Source organism: Mastigoproctus giganteus, chromosome 6, assembly GCF_048544385.1.
Source record: "Mastigoproctus giganteus isolate SK-2022 chromosome 6, ASM4854438v1, whole genome shotgun sequence".
Classification (NCBI taxonomy): Eukaryota; Metazoa; Arthropoda; class Arachnida; order Uropygi; family Thelyphonidae; genus Mastigoproctus; species Mastigoproctus giganteus.
Window position 1 is genome coordinate 196,643,456 of NC_143580.1, and position 20,603 is coordinate 196,664,058.

Genomic DNA, 20,603 nt, shown 5'->3' on the forward strand with positions numbered 1-20,603 from the left:
GCCCACACCAATGCCAGAGCTTGCACTTGGTCATCGCGGAACACAGCGGCAACCCCCAAGGCAGAATGCGCTGGTCCCAAAGGAACTAGTAGTTGTTGGTGACTCTATTGTCAGGGAAACGGGAAACATGCTTTGTAAAAAGGATAGGTGGAATAGGACCAGGGTATGTCTGCCAGGGGCAAAAGTTGATGACGTTCTAGAGCGGATATCATCTTTTAAGGGCACAAAAGGTGATATAGTTGTACACGTTGGCACTAATGACATTAAGAGTAGGAGACCGGCGGAATTACTTGACAAGTACAGGTCACTGATGAAAAAAAGCTGTGAATTAGGGTTGAAATTGAAAGTGTCTGCAATTCTGCCCAGACACGATAGGAGGGAGTATATGATGAGAGCCCTGTCAATCAATTCGGCCCTGGAAAGATTGTGCAGGGCTCAAGGGGTAGAATTTTTTTCAGCCTGGTCTGTACTTGTTAACAGGAGAGACTGCTTCTACAGGGATGGGATACACTTAAATAGAAAGGGTGCAAGAATATTTGCTGATGCTATCGAGGCAATGTTAGGTGGGTCGGAAAACTGCTAGATTGGGGGGATACAAGGACTAATAGATTAACAGTAGCCACTGGCAGAGGTGAAAGTGATTCTTGCACTGCTTCTATTGGAATGAGCCGCAGCCTGGAAAATAAGATGCATGGTATTTCAGAGACTGCTGGGAGCCATTGCGGTACAAGTAAACACATGGGTTGTGTTAGGGTAGCTAAGAAAAAGAACAGGTGCATGTATACTTGTGTGTACACCAATGCTAGGAGTTTAGTAAATAAATTTGATGAATTTGAGGTATTGCTCAAAACATCAAAGGCAGATATTGTGGGGATTTCAGAGACGTGGTGTCACACAGATATAAGAAATGCAGAACTGGAATTTGGGGAGTACAATGTCTACAGAAAGGATAGACAGGATAGGAAGGGAGGAGGGGTTATGCTATTAGTTAAAAAACACATAAAATCCAAGGAAGTGAAGCCAGTCGACATCGCTGGACAGTGCAGTGTCGAGTCAGTTTGGTGTGACATAAGCATTGGGAGATCAAAATTGAGAGTAGGAGTGTGCTATAGGCCTAATGACTCTGATGAGTATAATAAGAAACTGTTCGGAGAAATAGAGTGGGCCAGTAAATCAGAGAGTCTTATAATGGGGGATTTTAATTTCCCAGATATTGACTGGAATTTGGGGGCTGGTCACTCACACAGTAGCAAGGCTTTTGTGGATTTATTGGATGATTGTTTTCTACATCAGCATGTTCAGGAGGCAACTAGAGGGAGTAATACTCTTGATTTGATTATCAGTAGTGATTCTTCATGCATTAAGAATCTGCAGATAAATGAACCACTTGGTGGCAGTGATCACAGTGTGCTGAAGTGGGAGTTACTGAAAGAGGTAACTACCATTAGGGGTAAAGGGAAGGGGTATTGCTTTCGTAAAGGCGACTACAATGGACTGAGACAGTATTTAAATTCTATACAGTGGGATCAACTGATGATATTGCCAACAGCAAATTCAAAATGGGAAGCATTCAAAGAACTTATCGTGGAAGCTACTAGGCTTTACATACCAACTAAGAAATATTGTTCAAGGTTTAGGCCTAAATGGTTGTCAGATGAACTAATGAGGCATATGGCAGAGAAGAAAAATGCATGGGATACATACAAATTAACACGTGACACGGACGCCTATGATAGATACAAGTTGATCTGTAACCAAGTTACAAAGGAGGTTAGGCAGGCGAAGGCAGATTACGAGAGATCCTTGGCAAGGGATGCGAAGAAAAACAGCAAAGAGTTCTTTACTTATGTAAACTCTAGAAGGAAGGGGATGAATCAGATTGGTCCACTTGAGATCGATGGGTCAACTGTTGATGACCCTGCTCGGGTAGCTAACAAACTAAATGAATATTTTGCATCGACATTCACACATGAGGAGTTATTCAGCGAGGGGAATGCCAGAGGTGTATTCAACTCTAGCAGTAAGCTAGAGAATCTTGTAATAACTGAGAGCAAAGTGGAGGAGAAATTGTTGAAGATAAACACAAGAAAGGCACCTGGGGTGGATGGGATCTATCCAGTTATATTAAAGGAGGCAGCAAAGGAGGTAAGCAAACCCTTAGCCATAATTATGAGAGCTTCCTTGGACTCAGGGGAGGTACCCATTGACTGGAGATGTGCAAATGTGACCCCAATTCACAAAGGGGGATCAAAGGCTGACACAAGTAATTATAGACCTGTGAGTTTAACTTCTGTTCCCGGAAAATTAATGGAGGCACTGGTGAAAGAAGCACTGCAGGATCATCTAGACAAGACTTCAGTTATAGCTAGGACACAGCATGGTTTTGTTAAGGGGAAGTCTTGCCTGACCAATTTGATTGGATACTATGATGCAGTCACAAAAGAACTGGATGCAGGGAATAACTTTGATATTATATACTTGGATCTTAGAAAGGCTTTTGATACTGTTGCACATGGAAGACTGCTGCACAAATTGGAGCAGTGTGGCATTGGAGGCAAGTTGCTGCTATGGATAAAGGGGTGGTTGAGGGGGAGAAGACAGAGAGTGGTAATCAATGGACACTGCTCATCGTGGACTAATGTTATTAGTGGAGTCCCTCAGGGTTCAGTATTGGGGCCTTTATTGTTTTCTGTATTTATAAATGATATTGATGATGGTATATCAGGCTTAATGTCCAAGTTTGCAGACGATACGAAGGTTGGCAGGGTTGTCAAGGACACTACTGACACTATGCTGCTGCAACAGGATTTGGAAAGGTTGAGCAGATGGGCTTCGAGGTGGCAAATGAAGTTTAACATTGACAAATGTAAAGTACTACATATGGGAAACAGCAACCCCAGAGCAACGTATCAACTCTGTGGTACTACACTGACAGTGGTAGAGAATGAAAGGGACCTGGGGGTGGTGGTGCAGGCAGATATGCAGTTCTCTGAGCAGTGCAGACGAGCTGCAAGAGTAGCTCATGGTGTATTGTCAATGATATATAGGAATTTTTCTAGCAGGGATAAGGAGGTGATTATTCCCTTGTATAAGGCAATGGTCAGGCCACACCTAGAGTACTGTATAAAGGCCTGGAGGCCTCATTTCAGGAAGGATGTAGAGCTGCTGGAACGAGTACAGAGAAGGGCAACTAGATTGGTGAATGGGACAAAGGGGTTCTCTTACGAAGAAAGGCTTAAGTTTTGCAAATTACAGTGTCTGGAAACTAGGCACCAGCGGGGTGATCTGATAGAGGTGTACAAAGCCTTGAATGGTTTGAGCATGCTCAATGCTGATGGGATTCTTCCTCTAGCTCAGAAAAATCACCTGAGAGGGCATAAATTCAAATTGAGGAAAGACAGATGTAGGATAGATGTGCGGAAATTTGCCTTTAGCCAGCGGGTGGTTGGTGGGTGGAACAGACTTCCATCCCTTGTCGTGGAAGTTGATAGCCTAAATAAGTTTAAGGCTCAGCTGGACAGGTATTTCGAACGAACAGAGGGGTGAAGTGGAAGTGGTTATTTTTATTTATTTATGTTACTTTTTTTTTTTTTTTTTTTTTTTTTTTGGCTGATGCTGCATAAGCTTGCTTTCTTGCATCAAATGCCTCTACTAATGCTAACTAATGCTAATAAGAAAAGCACCTGGGGTGGATGGGATCTATCCAATTATATTACAGGAGGTGGCAAAGCAACTAAGCAAACCCTTAGCCATAATTATGAGAGCATCCTTGGACTCAGGGGAGGTTCCCACAGACTGGAGATGCGCAAATGTATCCCCAATTCACAAAGGGGGATCGAAGGGTGACACAAGTAATTACAGACCAGTTAGTTTAACTTCTGTTCCGGGTAAAATAATGGAGTCACTGGTTAAAGATGCATTGCAGAATCATCTAGATAGGACTGCAGCAATAATTCAGACACAGCATGGGTTTGTTAAGGGAAAGTCTTGTCTGAGAAATTTGATAAGATATTATGATGTGGTTACAAAGGGACTGGATGCAAAAAATAATTTTGATATCATATATTTGGATTTCAGGAAAGCTTTTGACACTGTTGCGTATGGAAGACTATTGTACAAATTGGAGCAGAATGGTATTAAGGGTAAGTTTCTACAATGGATAAAAGGATGGTTGAGTGGGAGAAGACAGAGGTTGGTAATTAATGGGTGCTGCTCTTCGTGGACTAATGTTATTAGTGGAGTCCCACAGGGTTCGGTGTTGGGCCCTCTGTTGTTTTGTATATTTATCAATGATATTGATGAAGGTATATATCAGGCTTAGTGTCGAAGTTTGCAGATGATACAAAGGTTGGCAGGGTTGTTAATGACAGTAATGGCAGTGTGCTACTGCAACAGGATCTAGATAATTTGGGCAGATGGGCTAAGAAGTGGCAACTCGTTTAAATTTGACAAATGCAAAGTACTGCATATGGGTAGAAGTAAACCCAGAGAAAGTACCAACTGTGGTACTACACTTAAGGTGGTTGAAAATTAAAGAGACTTGGGAGTAATTGTGCAGTCAAATATGAAGTTTTCTGAGCAATGCAGACAGGCTGCCAGGGCAGCTCATGGGGTTTTGTCAATGATATATAGGAATTTTGCTAGCAGAGAGAAGGAGGTGATTGTCCCTCTGTATAACGCAATGGTCAGGCCACACCTTGAGTACTGCGTACAGGTCTGGAGGCCTCATTTTAGGAAGGATGTACATTTGCTTGAGCGTGTACAGAGAAGGGCAACAAGATTGGTGAGGGGAATGACTCTTACCAAGAGAGGCTTAAGTTCTGCAAATTGCAGTGGCTGGAGACTAGGCACCTGGGCAGTGATCTGATTGAGGTGTATAAGGCCTTGAATGGGTTGAGCACGCTGAATTCTGATGGGATCCTCCACTTGTTCAGATTACGAACCTAAGGGGGCATAAATTCAAATTAAGAAAAGACAGATGTAGAATAGATGTGTGGAAATTGGCCTTTAGCCAGCGGGTGGTTAATTGCTGGAACAAACTTCCATCTGTCGTTGTGGAAGTTGATAGGTTAAATAAATTTAAGGAGGAACTGGACAGGCATTTGGAGGGAATGGTGTGATTTTTTTTTTTTTTTTTTTGGCTGATGCTGCATAAGCTCATACGCTTGCTTTCTTGCATCACATGCCACTACTACTACTGCTACTACTTTCCAGAAAACATCACAACCTTTCTTCTCCATGTAACAATATTCTGGAATGTTTTGGAACATTCTCGAGAGCTCCCGAATGTTCTAGGAAATTTTATCTTAGTGTGTTATATTTCTATTTCTGATTCCTATAGCTGCCTACATAGTGACCTTGGAGGCTTCTATTATTCAATAGTTTATGCTGCCAAGGGTGTAGGGCTCCTGGATACAAGCTATGTCTGTTTGGTTTTCTTCCATAATAAATAGATAATATAGATGGAAAAGATGATCAAATCAAATGCAGGTCTCGATAGGAACCCATTAATTAACTTTTGTCATTAACTTTTGATATTTGAAAACTGAGGGTGATGAGAACTTTTTAAGCAGATATCTGAGGTTTTGAACATATTTCCTATGAGACTCTGTCGAAATTATTTCAGGGAGAAATTTGATGCCAACCAGTGTTATTTCTCTGATTGATTCCCATTTAGAATTTGCTGTTGGTAACACCATTAGTTGGTCTTACTCTATAGCATTTAAAAACTGTCTGAGATCACTGTAGCCATCATTAGTTGTTCCTACTCTAAAAAATTTAAATCTGTCTGAGACCACTTTGTTAATGTAGGTGGTAAGTTATGGTAGTTATATCATTAAGTATATCTCACAAATCACACTTGATGGTAGTTACATCTCTAAGGAAATCTCACATCAATACACTGTGATCACTGCCACATAGTGGTTCTTTTATCTGCAGATTCTTAATGCATGAAGAATCACTGCTGATAATCAAGAATATTGGTCTCTTGCTCTCTTGTTGTTTCTCTATCATGCTGTTGTAGTAAACAGTCATCAAATAAATCCACAAAAGCCTTGCTAGTGTGTGAGTGACTAACCCACGAGTTCCAGTCAATATATGGTAAGTTAAAATCCCCATTATAAGACATTCTCATTTACTGGCATACTCTATTTGTCTGTATAGTTGTTCATTGTACTCATCACAGTAATTAGGCTTCTGACACAGCCTTACTTACACTTTTGTTTTCCCCATGCTAATGTCACACCAAACTGACTCAACGTCGCACTGGACACCATGTTAACTGGATGCAGTACCTCAGATTTTATGTACTTTTTAACTAAGCGCATAACCCCTTCTATCTTGTCTGTTCTTTCCTGATATATTGTACTCCCCATATTCATATTCTGCATCCCTTATACAAGTGGCACCACGTCTCTGTTACCCTCACAATGTCTGCATATGATGACTTGAAGAGCACTTCAAATTCATCAAATTTATTTACTATGCTCCAGTATTGGTGTACATGCACCTGCTACTGCTCTTAGTTACCCTAACACCAGGAGCATATAGGGGGGGGGGGCATATGCCCTGCCTTAACCAAAAAATTCGAAATTAAAGAAAAAGAATACAGGAGGAGTTTCGCTTCTTCTCTATTCTCTCAAGGGGTTTTCAGTGTACGAACTAATTGAAAGACAAAATCTCCAGAAAAACCAATGATTTTCTTCAGTGGCATAACTATGCCAATGCAACTGTATTTGGAAGACAAATTCATTTCTCAAAACAATTAACGAATTTCTTTAATAAATGAGCATTTTTTAAAATTAAATGCATTCTTATCAGCACACCGACTGGCCATTCAAGTATTATTTTGACTGTGCCACGCTTATAGAAATAGTAGCAAATAAAAGATAGTCATGAAATATTCAGCAAAACCAGTGCCAAATATAGATATCCATCACATCTGATTTTATTCTAGCATTGAATTTATTTTACATTTTTTGTGTGTGTGGTACACTGATTGTTGTCGGAGGGCAATATGTTTTATTTTACAATACACAAATTTGTCACATAACTATCTAGCTATGGCCAGTGTTGTCATTTTAGTGCCTTAGATTTGGCTTTTTTTTTTTTTTTTTTGTTTATCTTAAATGAAAAACTGCAAGGACTATGAATGACTTATTACTATGCTAATTAGAGACACATCTAAATTGCCAATCCTTTGATCCTCGCATATGTCGATGACATTCTGTAAGTTATTAGTGCACTGGGAGGAACCCTTTGTGTAATTGGCATTTATCCCATAGTTTTTTTTTTTTTCCTTGTTAGTACATCAGCTTATATGGCCATAGTGCACCTCCCAAAGTTGTTTTTTTTTTTTTTTTTTTTTTTTTTGCATTTTACTGTGATCCAAGGCGAGAATCAAACGCGCGACCTTTGGGTTGCTAGACAGGCACTTGACCTACCTGGCTAGCCCGGTCGGCTATCCCGTAGTGTTCAGAGAATGGATTAAACAAGGACAAGGAAGAGTAAAGTGCCTACTTATAGAAATATTTCTATAAATATTTCTAAGTCACCCCAAAATTAGAGGGTCTCGATCACACAAGTTGTCTGTCGAACATACCACTCCAAAGCATGCAGTTTCATTAAATTTATGGTTTTGAGGTCATTTGCCATTTTCACAACAATGTTCTATACTTGTCTATCGCTTTATTTCTACACAGCCAATAAGACTAGACTTTGTTGCTTTTAATATATTTTGATAACCGTTTTATATGTATCTGTTCCATTTTTGCTTGTGGTGAGAAAATTTGTTGCAAAGTTACTTGAAGGAGAAACTGGGGAAACGAAACAAAAAATATTTAGCCAATCAGATATTTTAATTTCGCTTTATTGGCAAAGAAAGAAAGTTCTGCAGCTCTTATCAAGCATCATGTACTATTCTGTAATTCTAAATTTTCAAGTGTAGTGATTTGCACAAAAAAAAATTCACCATTACAACCAATCTTTTCTAACCTGTGATAATAAGGCTGAAAATGTAAGTAAATTTATTATTCCAGTTTTCATTAGTTTACATGAAACACATATAAACATGAAGTACTTTATTACAGGAAGTACCATTCACAAATTTTGAGTGATCCATGATGTCAGCAATCATCAAACGTTGTCCAGTTTTGATACTAATATATGTTACTCATTGCTGTAGATTTATTATTATTTTTTTTTACTATTCTTTGCATTTTGTTACAAATTGATAGAATGATCTGTAATTTTGTTATTCTGGTGTCAGTTTTTTTTTTTTTTTTTTTTTAAATTTAAAACCTGTTGATAGACCATTTACAGATCAGAGAAAGATGTAATATGAATTTCAAAAAGTTATTCACCTTTTCTTTCTTTTTTTTTTTTTTTAGCCTTTTGCACTCAGTAAACAATGAATGCACACCTCTGAATAGAGAAGCGTGCATTGATTTGTTTTATGTTTGCAATGCAATGTCAACTTTGTAGTGATCCTGTAATAAGTGATTTTATGAATGAATTTTCTGTTTATATTCTGGGTGACCACACAGTCAGAGGAGTTCACAAGATAGGGAGAATATAAAAAAATGACATAGTACTTAACAGTCATGGGCATGGGTGCCGGCAGAATATTTTGCAAGGTGGTGCACATGTGGGAATAAATTTTTTTGTTCATCAAATTTTAGAATACATGCAATATTTTAATTAAGTCAAGTTTGACTGATTTACCTGTACAGCCAAGCTAACATTTTGTGATAGGTTTAATGTTTCAATAAAATAATGAAAATATTAAAAATTGTGTATTACTTTGAAATCCAAAGGTGCCGGTGCCAATGGTCATAGGGTTGAACCACAGTCACTCAAGGTACGTATACTTATGACCCTTGCGGCTGATCACATGGCTATGGCGGCCTTCATGTAAGTGAATTTATTATTCCAGTTTCCATAAGTTTACATGATGGACCATTCACAAATTATGAATGGTACATGATGTTGGAGATCGTCAAACATTGTACAGTTAGCAATACTAATGTATGTTACCCATTGCTCTTGATATATTTTTATTTATTATTAATTTTTACTATTCTTTTCATTTTGTTGCAATTTCACAGAACAATTTGTAATTTTATTACTATAATGTCAGTAATTTTTTATTATTTTTTTTAATTGAAAATTCATTGTTGGATTGTTTACAGATCAGAGAAAAATATTATAATATGAATTTCCATCACTCACTCAGAACTCTTCAACTTTCTTTCTTTCAAATTCGACTTTCTGCAGTCTAACTTTTCTAATATAGAGAGTCACTTTATGCTAGTTCACTTTTTGAATTACGGGAGTAGACTGCCCAAAACAAAGATGCAATAACTTAAATCATTTCCTCATGCAAAACCACAGTTCTGAACAGGTTTAACAGAGTGTTGACAAAAACTTGTGCTTTTTTGTTTGTGAGAATTCAATTACTTTGAGTAGGTAACTAATTTTTTTTTTTTTTCACTTATATACTATAGTGTGTGATTTATAGTTTTCATATAAACTATAGTGTGTGATTTTGCCCCTTTTTGAAAATGAATAAAAAATATAGTCAACACTTTCATGATCAATGGTTCAAAGCCGCTAAACATAAGAACTGCCTCTGCAAATCAGACGATGATTTTTTAAAAACGTTCTTGTAAAAATTGTAAATGCACACTGACAGCTGAATTAAGTGATATTGAAAGGCATCGTAATATAAACATAGGACAAGAAAGCCAAAAAGCCCTTTAGTTTTAAGCATCAGAGAGTATTGCTATTTAAGGAAATTGGCAATACAGAACATGCAATGGCAGAAAGCAACACAGCATTTTTCATAGGCAGATGGAGGTTTTGTGGGGCCTCAAACTTATACAATTTTTGGGGCCTTCTTTTAGAAAAATAATGCAAAATTTCTTTGTATTTTTCTTAAAGCAGGTGGCCACTGAAACCATGGAGGCCGGTAGCAGGGTACAAGTACACCACCTTTGGATTTTAGCATTAGTAGAAACATATGATTCAAGTAAGCAAGCTTATACAGCATCAGCAAAAAAAAAAAAAAAAAAAAACCCCTTCCCATTTCACCCATCCATTTGCTCCAAATGTTTGTCTAGTTTTGCCTTGAATTTATTTAAGCTGTCAACTTCTACAACAACAGATGGAAGTTTGCTCCAGCAATCAACAACACGCTGGCTAAAGGCAAATTTTCACACATCTATTCTACAACTGTCTTTCCTCAATTTGAATTTATGTCCACTCAGGCGATTAATCTGGGCAAGAGGAAAAATCCAATCAGTACTGAACTAGCTCAATACCCTTTGTTCCATTCACCAATCTCGTCGCCCTTCTCTGTACTCGTTCCAGCAGCTCTATGTCCTTTCTAAAATGAGGCCTCCAGACCTGTATACAGTACTCAAGGTGTAGCCTGACCACTGCCTTATACAAGGGGATAATCACCTTATCCCCTGCTAGAAAAATTCCTGTATATCATTCACAAAACACCATGAGCTATTCTTGCAAACTGTCTGCACTGCTCATAAAACTTCATATCTGATTGCACAATTACCTCCAGAGGTTCTTTTGATTCTCTACCATCCTGAGTGTAGTACAACACAGTTGATATGTTACTCTGGTTTTACTGCTTTCCATATGTACTAATTTACATTTGTCAATGTTAAACCAGTTGTCACCTCTCAGTCCATTTTCTCAATGTTTCTAGATCCTCTTGCAGTAGCATACTGTCATCAGTGTCATTAACAACCCTGCCAACCTTCATATTGTCTGAAAACTTAGATTTTAAGACTGATATACCTTCATCAATATCACTAATAAATACAGGAAACAACAATGAACATAAAACTGAACCCTGCAGGACTCCACTAATAACGTTAGTCAACAAAGAGCAGTGCCCATTGATTACCACACTCTCTGTCTTCTCCCACTCAACCATCTCTTTATCCCTAGCAGCATTTTGCCATTAATGCCATACTGCTCCAATTTGTATAGTAGCGTTCCATGTGGAACAGTATCAAAAGCTTTCCTAAGATCCAAGTATATGATATCAAAATTATTTTTTGCATCCAGTTACTTTCTGACCACATCATAGTATCCAATCAAATTGGTGAGACAAGATTTCCCCTTAACATACCCATGCTGTGTCCGAACTATAACCAAAGTGTTGTCTAGATGATCCTGCAGTGCTTCTTTAACCAGTGTCTCCATTAATTTCCCCGGAACAGATGTTAAACTAACAGGTCTGTAATTACTTGTGTCACCCTTCGAGCCTCCTTTGTGTACTGGGGTTACATTTGCACATCTCCAGTTCATGTGTATCTCCCCTGAATCCTAGGAAACTCTCATAATTATTGCTAAGGGTTTGCTTCCTTCCTTTGCTGTCCCCTTTAATATAACTGGATAGATCCCATCCACCCCAGGTGTCTTTCTTATGTTTATCTTCAACAATTTCTCCTCCACTTTGCTCTGAGTTATTACAAAATCATTTAGCTCACTGTCAGAGTTTAATACACTTCTGGCTTTCCCCTCCCTGAATAACTCCTCATGTGTGAATGTAGATGCAAAATACTCATTCAGTTTGGTAGCTAAATGAGCAGGGTCATCAACAGTTGAACCATCAATTTCAAGTGGACCAATCTGATTCATTCTCTTGTGTCTAGAGTTTACATATGTAAAGAATTCTTTGCTTTTTTTTCTTTGCATCCTCTGCCAAAGTTTTCTAGTAATCTGCCTTTGCCTACCTAACCTCCTTTGTGACTTGATTACAGACCAGCTTATATCTTCCATACGCTTTTGTGTCATCTGTTAATTTATATGTATCCCAAGTATTTTTCTTCTCTGCCACATGTTTCATTAGTTCATCTGACATCCATTTAGGCCTAAACCATGAACAATATTTCTCCGTTGGTATGAAAAGCCTAGTAGCTTCCAAGATTACTTCTTTGAATTCTTCCCATTTAGAATTTGCTGTTGGTAAAATCATCAGTTGATCCAACTCTACAGGAACCACTGTCTCAGACCTTCATAATCACCTTTACGAAAGCAAAAATTCTTCCTTTTACCCTTGATGGTAGTTACCTCTTTGAGTAAATCCCACATCAGCACACTGTAATCACTGCCACCTAGTTGTTCCTTTGTCTGTAGATTTTTAATGCATGAAGAATCACTACTAATAATCAGATCAAGAGTATTACTCCCTCTGGTTGCCTTCTGACCATGCTGCTGCTGCTGTAGAAAACAATCATCCAATAAATCCAAAAAAGCCTTTTTTCAAGAATGGAAGCAGCTCTTTTAATATTTCTTTGATCCATTTATATTAAATTGATGTAACATGGTTACATAAATCTTAGAAATTTATAATTACAAGAAATCAAATTTCCTTTCATGTTATGTTCATATTTTTATCTAGTATTACTCATAATTTTCATTCAGTGAATTCAGAATTAAAACTAGTGATAATGTATTTCAACTTTACATGCATGCTATCATGAATGTGACCACAAGGATGTTCCCCACAGCCTAATTGTTATATTGGACTAAGGCTAGTTTCTTTATACAGTCAGAAACAAGTATATGTATAATGTTAATAACTTATTTAAAATTTAAATTTAATTTAAAAGTATGTCATTGTCATATGTGCCTATATTCTTATTATTGTTATTATTATTAGCCATATAGTGCAAGGAAGCCTGAGGCTTATGCTGCACTAGCCAAAAAAAAAAAAAAATTTTTTCTGAATTACCCAGAGAGAGAGAGAGAGAGAGAGAGAGAGAGAGAGAGAGAGAGAGAGAGAAATAGAAGGGAATCACCAAGAAAAAGAAGAATGATGATATCCAGCTCAGGACCCTAGGTGTGCCAAGCCCATACTCACCAGATGTGAGCCCCTGGGGTATGATAACTAGATAGGAGTTTTAGTTAAAAAAAAAAAAAAAAAGTATACTGCAATACAATTCAAATCCAATGAACTAAAGCAGTATTTTATGTTATTTTAATTTAGTTGCTTTTTTACAAGATTTATTTTAATACTTTTGTTACTAAGGAACAGTATTTTGTTATTTACGTACAGCAACCTCACTTACTATGGCTTCAAACAGCACAGGTTTCACTATAACATGGTTTTCAATTAAGTTCAAGTCGAAAACTTACTGTACATATTAAAACTCATTCAATAGCCTAGACACATACTTTACATATATGCTGCATTGTCGTAGCTATTGTTGTTATTGTTATTGTTATTTAGGAGCATTAGCAACTAAGGCCATATTGCTCGGGGAATATGCAGTGGTCATTCCCTGACCTTTCCGCATCCTCCGTATTTGGTGGTGATGGGCTTGAACCCCGGTCTAATCAAGAAGCATGTGCTATGCACTGCTACTCCTTCCCACCTGGCTACGGAGGTGCCCACATTGTCGTAGCCTAAGTGAATGTATATATATATATATATATATATATAAACTCTATTTTTTCACATGCACATGTGCCAATAGCTCTCAGGCAGTTAGCAACAAAGTGCAACAGTGTTAAGTATTCTTAATTCCATCCTTTTGAGACGACGTGATAGCTTTTCAAACTTTTCATTTCACAATTTATTTTTTACCCCTTTAAAAAGGAAAAGTAATGAAAGTGGTGGAGCTACTAAACGTAAAATGGCTTACATTAGGAAAAAAAAAAAACTTAATATTATCAAGTGCCATGAAGATGGTGCATCATTGGCTAAAATCGCACAGGAAAATGGAATGAATTGAAGCATCAGTGCAAATGATTATTTGAAAGAAGGATCAGTTAAAGAGCAGGGAATTTCTACAGCATCTTACATGATGAAAGTGATAACTAATCAAAGGAGTTTGCTATTGATTAATATGGAATGTCTTTTATTAATATGGACAGAAGATTGTAATCAAAAGAGACTTCCTCTGAGTCAAAACATCATTCAAATGAAAACCATAAGCCTTTATAACATGTTGAAGGAAAAAGAAGAAAATGAAGAGGAGGAGACTAAAGAAATATTTACAGTCAGTCGTGGTTAGTTTTTCCACTTTAAAAACCATGTTGGGCCTTCACAATGTTCGTATCTCAGGTGAAAGTGCAAGTGCCAACAAAGACGCTGCTGCAAGAAGTGAATTGAAAGACATCAGTGAAGAAGGTGGCTACAAGGGCGAACAAATTTTCAACATCAACAAAAGTGGACGGATCTGGAAAAAAATGCCCCCATAAACTTTTTTAACTGAAAATGAAAAGGCTCAACCTGGACATAAAGCATCAAAAGATCGTTTAACAGTTGGGTGGAAACTCATCTGGAGATTTTAAATTGAAGCCTCTACTCATGTTCAGAGCACAAAACTCAAGAGCTCTGAAGGGTTGCATAAAAAGCACATTGACTGTAATTTGGCAATCCAAAAAAGAAAGCATGGATTACAAGAGAATTGTTTACAGAATGGTTCACAAATTATTTTTGTCTGACAGTTGAACATTACTGCAAATATGAGGGGAAGGAGTTCAAAATTTTGTTGCTTTTAGACAATGCACCAGGCCATCTGCCCAAAATTTCTGATCTCAATGAAAATGTAAAAATATGCTTTCTTCCACCTACTTACAACCCACAGATCAAGGTGTAATTGCCACATTTGAGGCATATTATCTGCAGCGAACTTTTTCTCAAGCAAATGAAGATTCAACAGGATCGGGATCGTCATCTTTACAAACATTTTGGAAAAATTATAACATGAGTTCTGTTTGGCAGTATGTTTTGCCCAATTTGGCAAATGATTTCACTGATTTTTTTTTTTTTTTTTTGATTTGGTAGTTGTTGGCGCATCAGCTTCTATGGCCATATTGCACCTCCTAAGGTTTTTGCAGTACTTTGATCCAAGCCCGAGGCGGGAATCGAACCCGCGACCTTTGGGTTGCCGGGCAGGTACTTTACCCACTCGGCTAGCCCGGTCGACATGATTTCACTGGTTTTGAATCGCAAGTTCAGACAATTGCCGAAGACATTGTGAAGATCAGAAAAGACTTAGGATTGGAAACTTTGGACACTGCCAATGTATGTGACTGCCACATGCAAATGACTTAAATGATGCAACTCTCCTTGAAATTTATGAGCAAACTGCATATGAAGAAGAGGAAAACAATGCTGAAGTGGATAACACTGAAATGGCACCAAAAGACTTTTCAACAGAAGAATTAGAGAAAGTTTTTTTGGGGAGGTTGACATGGCCTGTGAGGAGATTATGAATGGAGATCCGAATGTTGAGCATAGCATCGACATATGGCAAATTTTACAAGATGGGATTCGATGCTACAAAGACTTGTACACAGCACTTCACCAGACTTCATTATTGAAATAACTAAATAAACAAAAAAGCTTTTTTCTCATCTCTCATGATGTTACCTTTTCATTAATAAAATTTTTGCAATATTTTGGCTATTAAGTGCAAATTATTTATAGATTTATTGTAATTTGTTTATAGATTGTTTCTTTTCGATTAAAACGCATTACAATTATACCTCAATCAGCATGGTTTAACATAACATGCAGTTTCGGTACCAATTATCAGTGCTATGTGGGGGTATTGCTGTAATTAATTTTGCTATTCATACAAGAACATTTTATTTCTTTTATAATAAAAGTTGAAATTGAATCATATCAAGTGTGCAGACTCAAAATTTACCTTTGCTCGCTCAAGGCTGTTAAGGAGGGATATTCTGTCTAATGTTATATCTGCACAAGCAGATACTGAGGCTTCAGTTGCAGTTAACCAGTCTTTTATAGCAGTCAATGATTTAGAGAAAGCTTCATGCTTTGCAACGTGATCTTCATACTGGTTCACACCAATCTGTAATAAAAAAGACCATGAACATATGCATTAACATTTCAAGTGCAAACCAGCAAATTGCTTATTTAATCGTATTTTGGGATAATAATAATTTGTCTTGCTGTTTCACTATAATGTTTCTATAAAAATCACGTGACTAATACAATAATATTAACATTTGTTTTAAAAAAAAAAAAGACTTTTGAAAACTGTGGCCTGCTTATTTCATTATAAAACAAGAACAGAACTGTCATAATTAGTACTAACTTTTATGGAAAGAAGTATCTTAGAAGCTATTTTATTTTAAACTATAATTTACATAATTGTATACATTCAGAATTATGATAAATTATTTTATTCAAAATTTTAAATGAATTTTCACTTTATATATTAAAAAAACTCACTTTTGCTCTTTCCAATAGCTCTTTTTGCTTAGTAATAATTGAGTTTATAGTTGCGTCAATGTGGTCATCATGATTTGGAAGAGCATCAACTTTTATCTGTAAATCTTCAACTGACTGCTGGTGATTACTGATGTCCCCAGATAATATCTAATTTGAAAAAAAAAATAATAATAAATAAATAAAATAAAAATTTAATAAACAAAATTAACTGTGAAATAAGTTTCTTTTTTAATGATATAAAATGTATGATTGTTCTTTTTTTTTTTTTTTGAGAGAGAGAGAGAGAAAAACTTTCATTCATCTGTGAAGCCACAAGTACATTTATTCATTCCATTTAGGAAGTACCACATAAGGAGAATGCCAGGAGAATGAAAATGAATTTATAGAGTTTTATGAAGCAGAAGAAGGTAATATGGGACAGTTACAGAGCAATGGGAGATTCAGATTTGTATAATAATTATAAGCTTATTGTAACAAAACTACAGACAAAGTTAGAGAAGTGAAATCTGAGTAAGAAATTGCTAGCCAACAGTGCCAAGGACAGAGACAAGGAATTTTATTATAATACAAAGAGGAAAAATTAAACCAGATAGGAACTTTGCCTAATGGAAATGGTACGGTCACAGATAATCAGAAAATGTGGTAGACACATTAATCAATGATTTTTTTAATCAAAACCCCAAACACAAGACCGTGCATGAGCTATAGACACTTGAATCAATGATTTGCATCAAGCTGCATAGTAGAACATGCATTTTGAGTAGATGGTTGAAAAATTTGCTAAACTTGAAAGTAAGTATTTATGTCATACTGAAAGGAGCTATAAAGGAGTGCATCAAACCATTAGAATTAATCTTAAGGTTATTCCTGGATTTAAGTTCTTGAGTTCACGAAATTCCAGTGTCTCACAACTCCACAAAGGAGAGAAAAGGAACGCATGATGAGATGAGTAACTAAATACCAGTCAGTCAGTCAATATGATCCTAATAAGTCAATAACAACAAATCTTTGGAAAGGGAAAATCTTCCTTAACTAATCTGACACTATGATGTGATTTCAAAGGAATGTGGGTAATCACATCATAATATTCAATGATGTGATTATGCCCAAAAGAAAACAATTCCATAGTTGTCAACTTTCTGGATTTATTATGATGGAGATTCAGGTTCAAAAGTTCTGAAAGACAAACTGATGAACTCACAAAAAAGAACTTCTGAACTGCAAACTTCTGGTGAAAGCAATTCTAAACAGGGCAAGTGATCTGATATTCTAGACATAATGAAATGGGACACAAAAATCAGGGGGCATAAATACAACATATTGAGGTAAACTAACAGGCTTGACATCAGGAAGTTTGTGTTGGTTAGCCAAACATAATTTTGATGGTACAGTCTCACAATATTTAAGGGAGAGCTAGATCTATACCTTCTGTTTTTTTTTAATGAAATCCCCAAACACGAGAGGTATTAGAACCTATAGTACTTAGTACCATGCTTGGGTTGGAGGTTGAGAAGATGAAAGAAGATATTTGTTGACATTAGACTTGAACTTCCGTAGACTGTAATTTTCAGGAAAGATACAAAAAGACTTCCGTAGACTGTAATTTTCAGGAAAGATACTAAGCCTGATATACCAAAAAGAAGGTTGTTCCAGAAAACGGCAGTTGAATGAATAAACGAGGAAGATGAAAAGTTCATTCTGTGAGTTTGAAGTTGGACAATAAATGGATGTTGGCTGGTGGCAGCATGTGTTTGGACTGTTTTGAAAGATAGAGCGGGAATTATAGAAGCCAATTCAGAAGAATAGTGCCCATAGAAGTATCTGTGGAAAAGGCATGCAGCAGAAACAGTACGTCAATGAGACAGTGAGTGGACAGACTCTGTTAGAGAGGAGTCATTAATTAACCTAACTGCATTTTTCTGAATGGAATCTAGGAGCCCGAGAAGTTTTGGGGGCACCCCCCCCAGATGTGGGGGGTGCCCCCTACAATATTCCATGGTAGGGCAGTTTTGCAATTTGAACAGAGTGAACAGCTGTTTGGAAGGAAAGTAATGCCGAGAGCAAAAGAGAAAACCAAGTTCTTTAGATGCAGAGGAAGCAATATTTGTAATGTGCATGTGCCAAGAGAGATTAGAAGTTAGGATAATCCCGAAAAGAGATATATCAACTTGCCTAGAAATCGGAGTGTCACCAAAGATAAGTATAGCAGCAGAAGAATACTGTTTGCGCGATAGTAGCAGTAGTAGTAGTGGCATGTGATGCAAGGAAGCAAGTGTATGAGCTTATGCAGCATCAGCCAAAAAAAAAAAAATTATGAAACAAACCCCTCTAAATGTTTGTCCAGTTCTTCCTTAAATTTATTTAACTTATTAACTTCCACAACGACAGATGGAAGTTTGTTCCAGCAATTAACCACCCGCTGGCTAAAGGCCAATTTCTGCACATCTGTTCTACATCTGTCCTTCCTGAATTTCAATTTATGCCCCCTCAGGTTCGTAATCTGGACAAGCGGAAGAATCCTATCAGAATTGAGCATTGTTGTTTGTTGTTTTGGTTTTTAGGAGAATTAGCAACTAAGGCCATATTGCTCCGGGAAATGCGGTGGTCATTCCCTGACCTTTCCTCATCCTCCATATTTGGTGGTGAAGGGCTCGAACCCCGGTCTAATCAAGAAGCGTGTGCTACATACTACTGCTCCTTCCCACCTGGCTATGGAGGCGCCAGAATTGAGCGTGTTCAACCCATTCAAGGCCTTATACACCTCAACCAGATCACCTCACAGGTGCCTAGTCTCCAGCTGCTGCAATTTGCAGAATTTAAGCCTCTCTTGGTAAGAAGATCCCTTCATTCCCCTCACAAATCTTGTTGCCCTTCTCTGTACATGCTCAAGCAAATCTACATCCTTCCAAACATGAGGCCTCCAGACCTGCACGCAGTACTTAAGGCATGGCCTGACCATTGCCTTATACAGAGGGACAATCAGCTCCTTTTCCCTGCTAGCAAAATTGCTGTATATCATTGACAACATCCCATGACCTGCCCTGGGAGCCTGTTTGCTCAGAAAACTTCATATCTGCCTGCACAATTACTCCCAGGTCTTTTTCATTTTCTACCACTTTAAAGTGTAGTATACCACACAGCTGGTACATTTTTCTGCGATTATTGTACTTTGCATATGCAGTACTTTGCATTTATCAATGTTAAAACTTCAGTTGCCACTTTTCAGCCCATCGGCCCATATTTTCTAGATCTTGTTGCAGTAACACACTGCCATTACTGTCATTAACAACCTTGCCAACCTTTGCATCATCTGCAAACTTCAACACTAAGCCTGATATACCTTCATCAATATCATTGATAAATATACAAAACAACAGTGGACCCAACACCGAACCCTGTGGGACTCCACTAATAACATTAGTCCACGAAGAGCAGCACCCATTGATTACCACCCTCTGTCTTCTCCCACTCAACCATCCTTATATCCATTGTAGCAACTTACCTTAATACCATTCTGCTCCAATCTGTACAGTAGCCTTCGATGCGCAACAGTGTCAAAAGCTTTCCTGAAATCCAGGCATATGATATCAAAATTATTTTTTGCATCCAGTTACTTTGTAACCACATTATAATATCCAATCAAATTTGTCAGATAAGACTTTTCCTTAACAAACCCATGCTGTGTATGAATTATTTAAGAAGTTAAACTAGCTGGTCTATAATTACTCGTGTCACCCTTTGATCCCCTTTTGTGAACTGGGGATACATTTCCACACCTCCAGTCCGTGGGGACCACCCCTGAGTCCAAGCATGCTCTTATAATTATGGCTAGGGGGTTTGATTACTTCCTTTGCTGCCTCCTTTAATATAACTGGATAGATCCCATCCACCCCAGATGTCTTTCTTATGTTTACCTTCAACAATTTCTGCTCCACTTTGTTAGCATTAGCATTAGCATTAGCATTAGTAGAGGCATTTGATGCAAGAAAGCAAGCTTATGCAGCATCAGCCAAAAAAAAAAACAAAAAAAAAAAAAAACCCACTTCCACTTCACCCCTCTGTTCGTTCAAAATACCTGTCCAGCTGAGCCTTAAACTTATTTAGGCTATCAACCTCCACCACAAGGGATGGAAGTCTGTTCCACCAACCAACCACCCGCTGGCTAAAAGCAAATTTCCGCACGTCTATCCTACATCTGTCTTTCCTCAATTTGAATTTATGCCCTCTCAGGTAATTTTTCTGAGCTAGAGGAAGAATCCCATCAGCATTGAGCATGCTTAAACCATTCAAGGCTTTATACACCTCTATCAGATCACCTCGCTGGTGCCTAGTCTCCAGACACTGTAATTTGCAAAACTTAAGC

At 37.5% G+C, this 20,603-nt stretch overlaps 1 protein-coding gene across 3 annotated transcripts in view; it reads right to left on the bottom strand.

Annotated features, from left to right (window-relative positions):
• LOC150084856 (muscle-specific protein 300 kDa-like) overlaps positions 1-20,603 on the bottom strand; it is a 1,257,473-nt gene that overhangs the window by 991,555 nt on the left and 245,315 nt on the right. For all 3 annotated transcript variants that reach the window (XM_090376651.1, XM_090376652.1, XM_090376650.1), the window contains 2 exons: positions 16,241-16,387; positions 15,693-15,857 (listed from right to left, as the gene is read on the bottom strand). In XM_090376651.1, the coding sequence (XP_090232777.1) occupies positions 15,693-15,857; positions 16,241-16,387 (312 nt within the window). The remainder of the gene's footprint in view (positions 1-15,692; positions 15,858-16,240; positions 16,388-20,603) is intronic.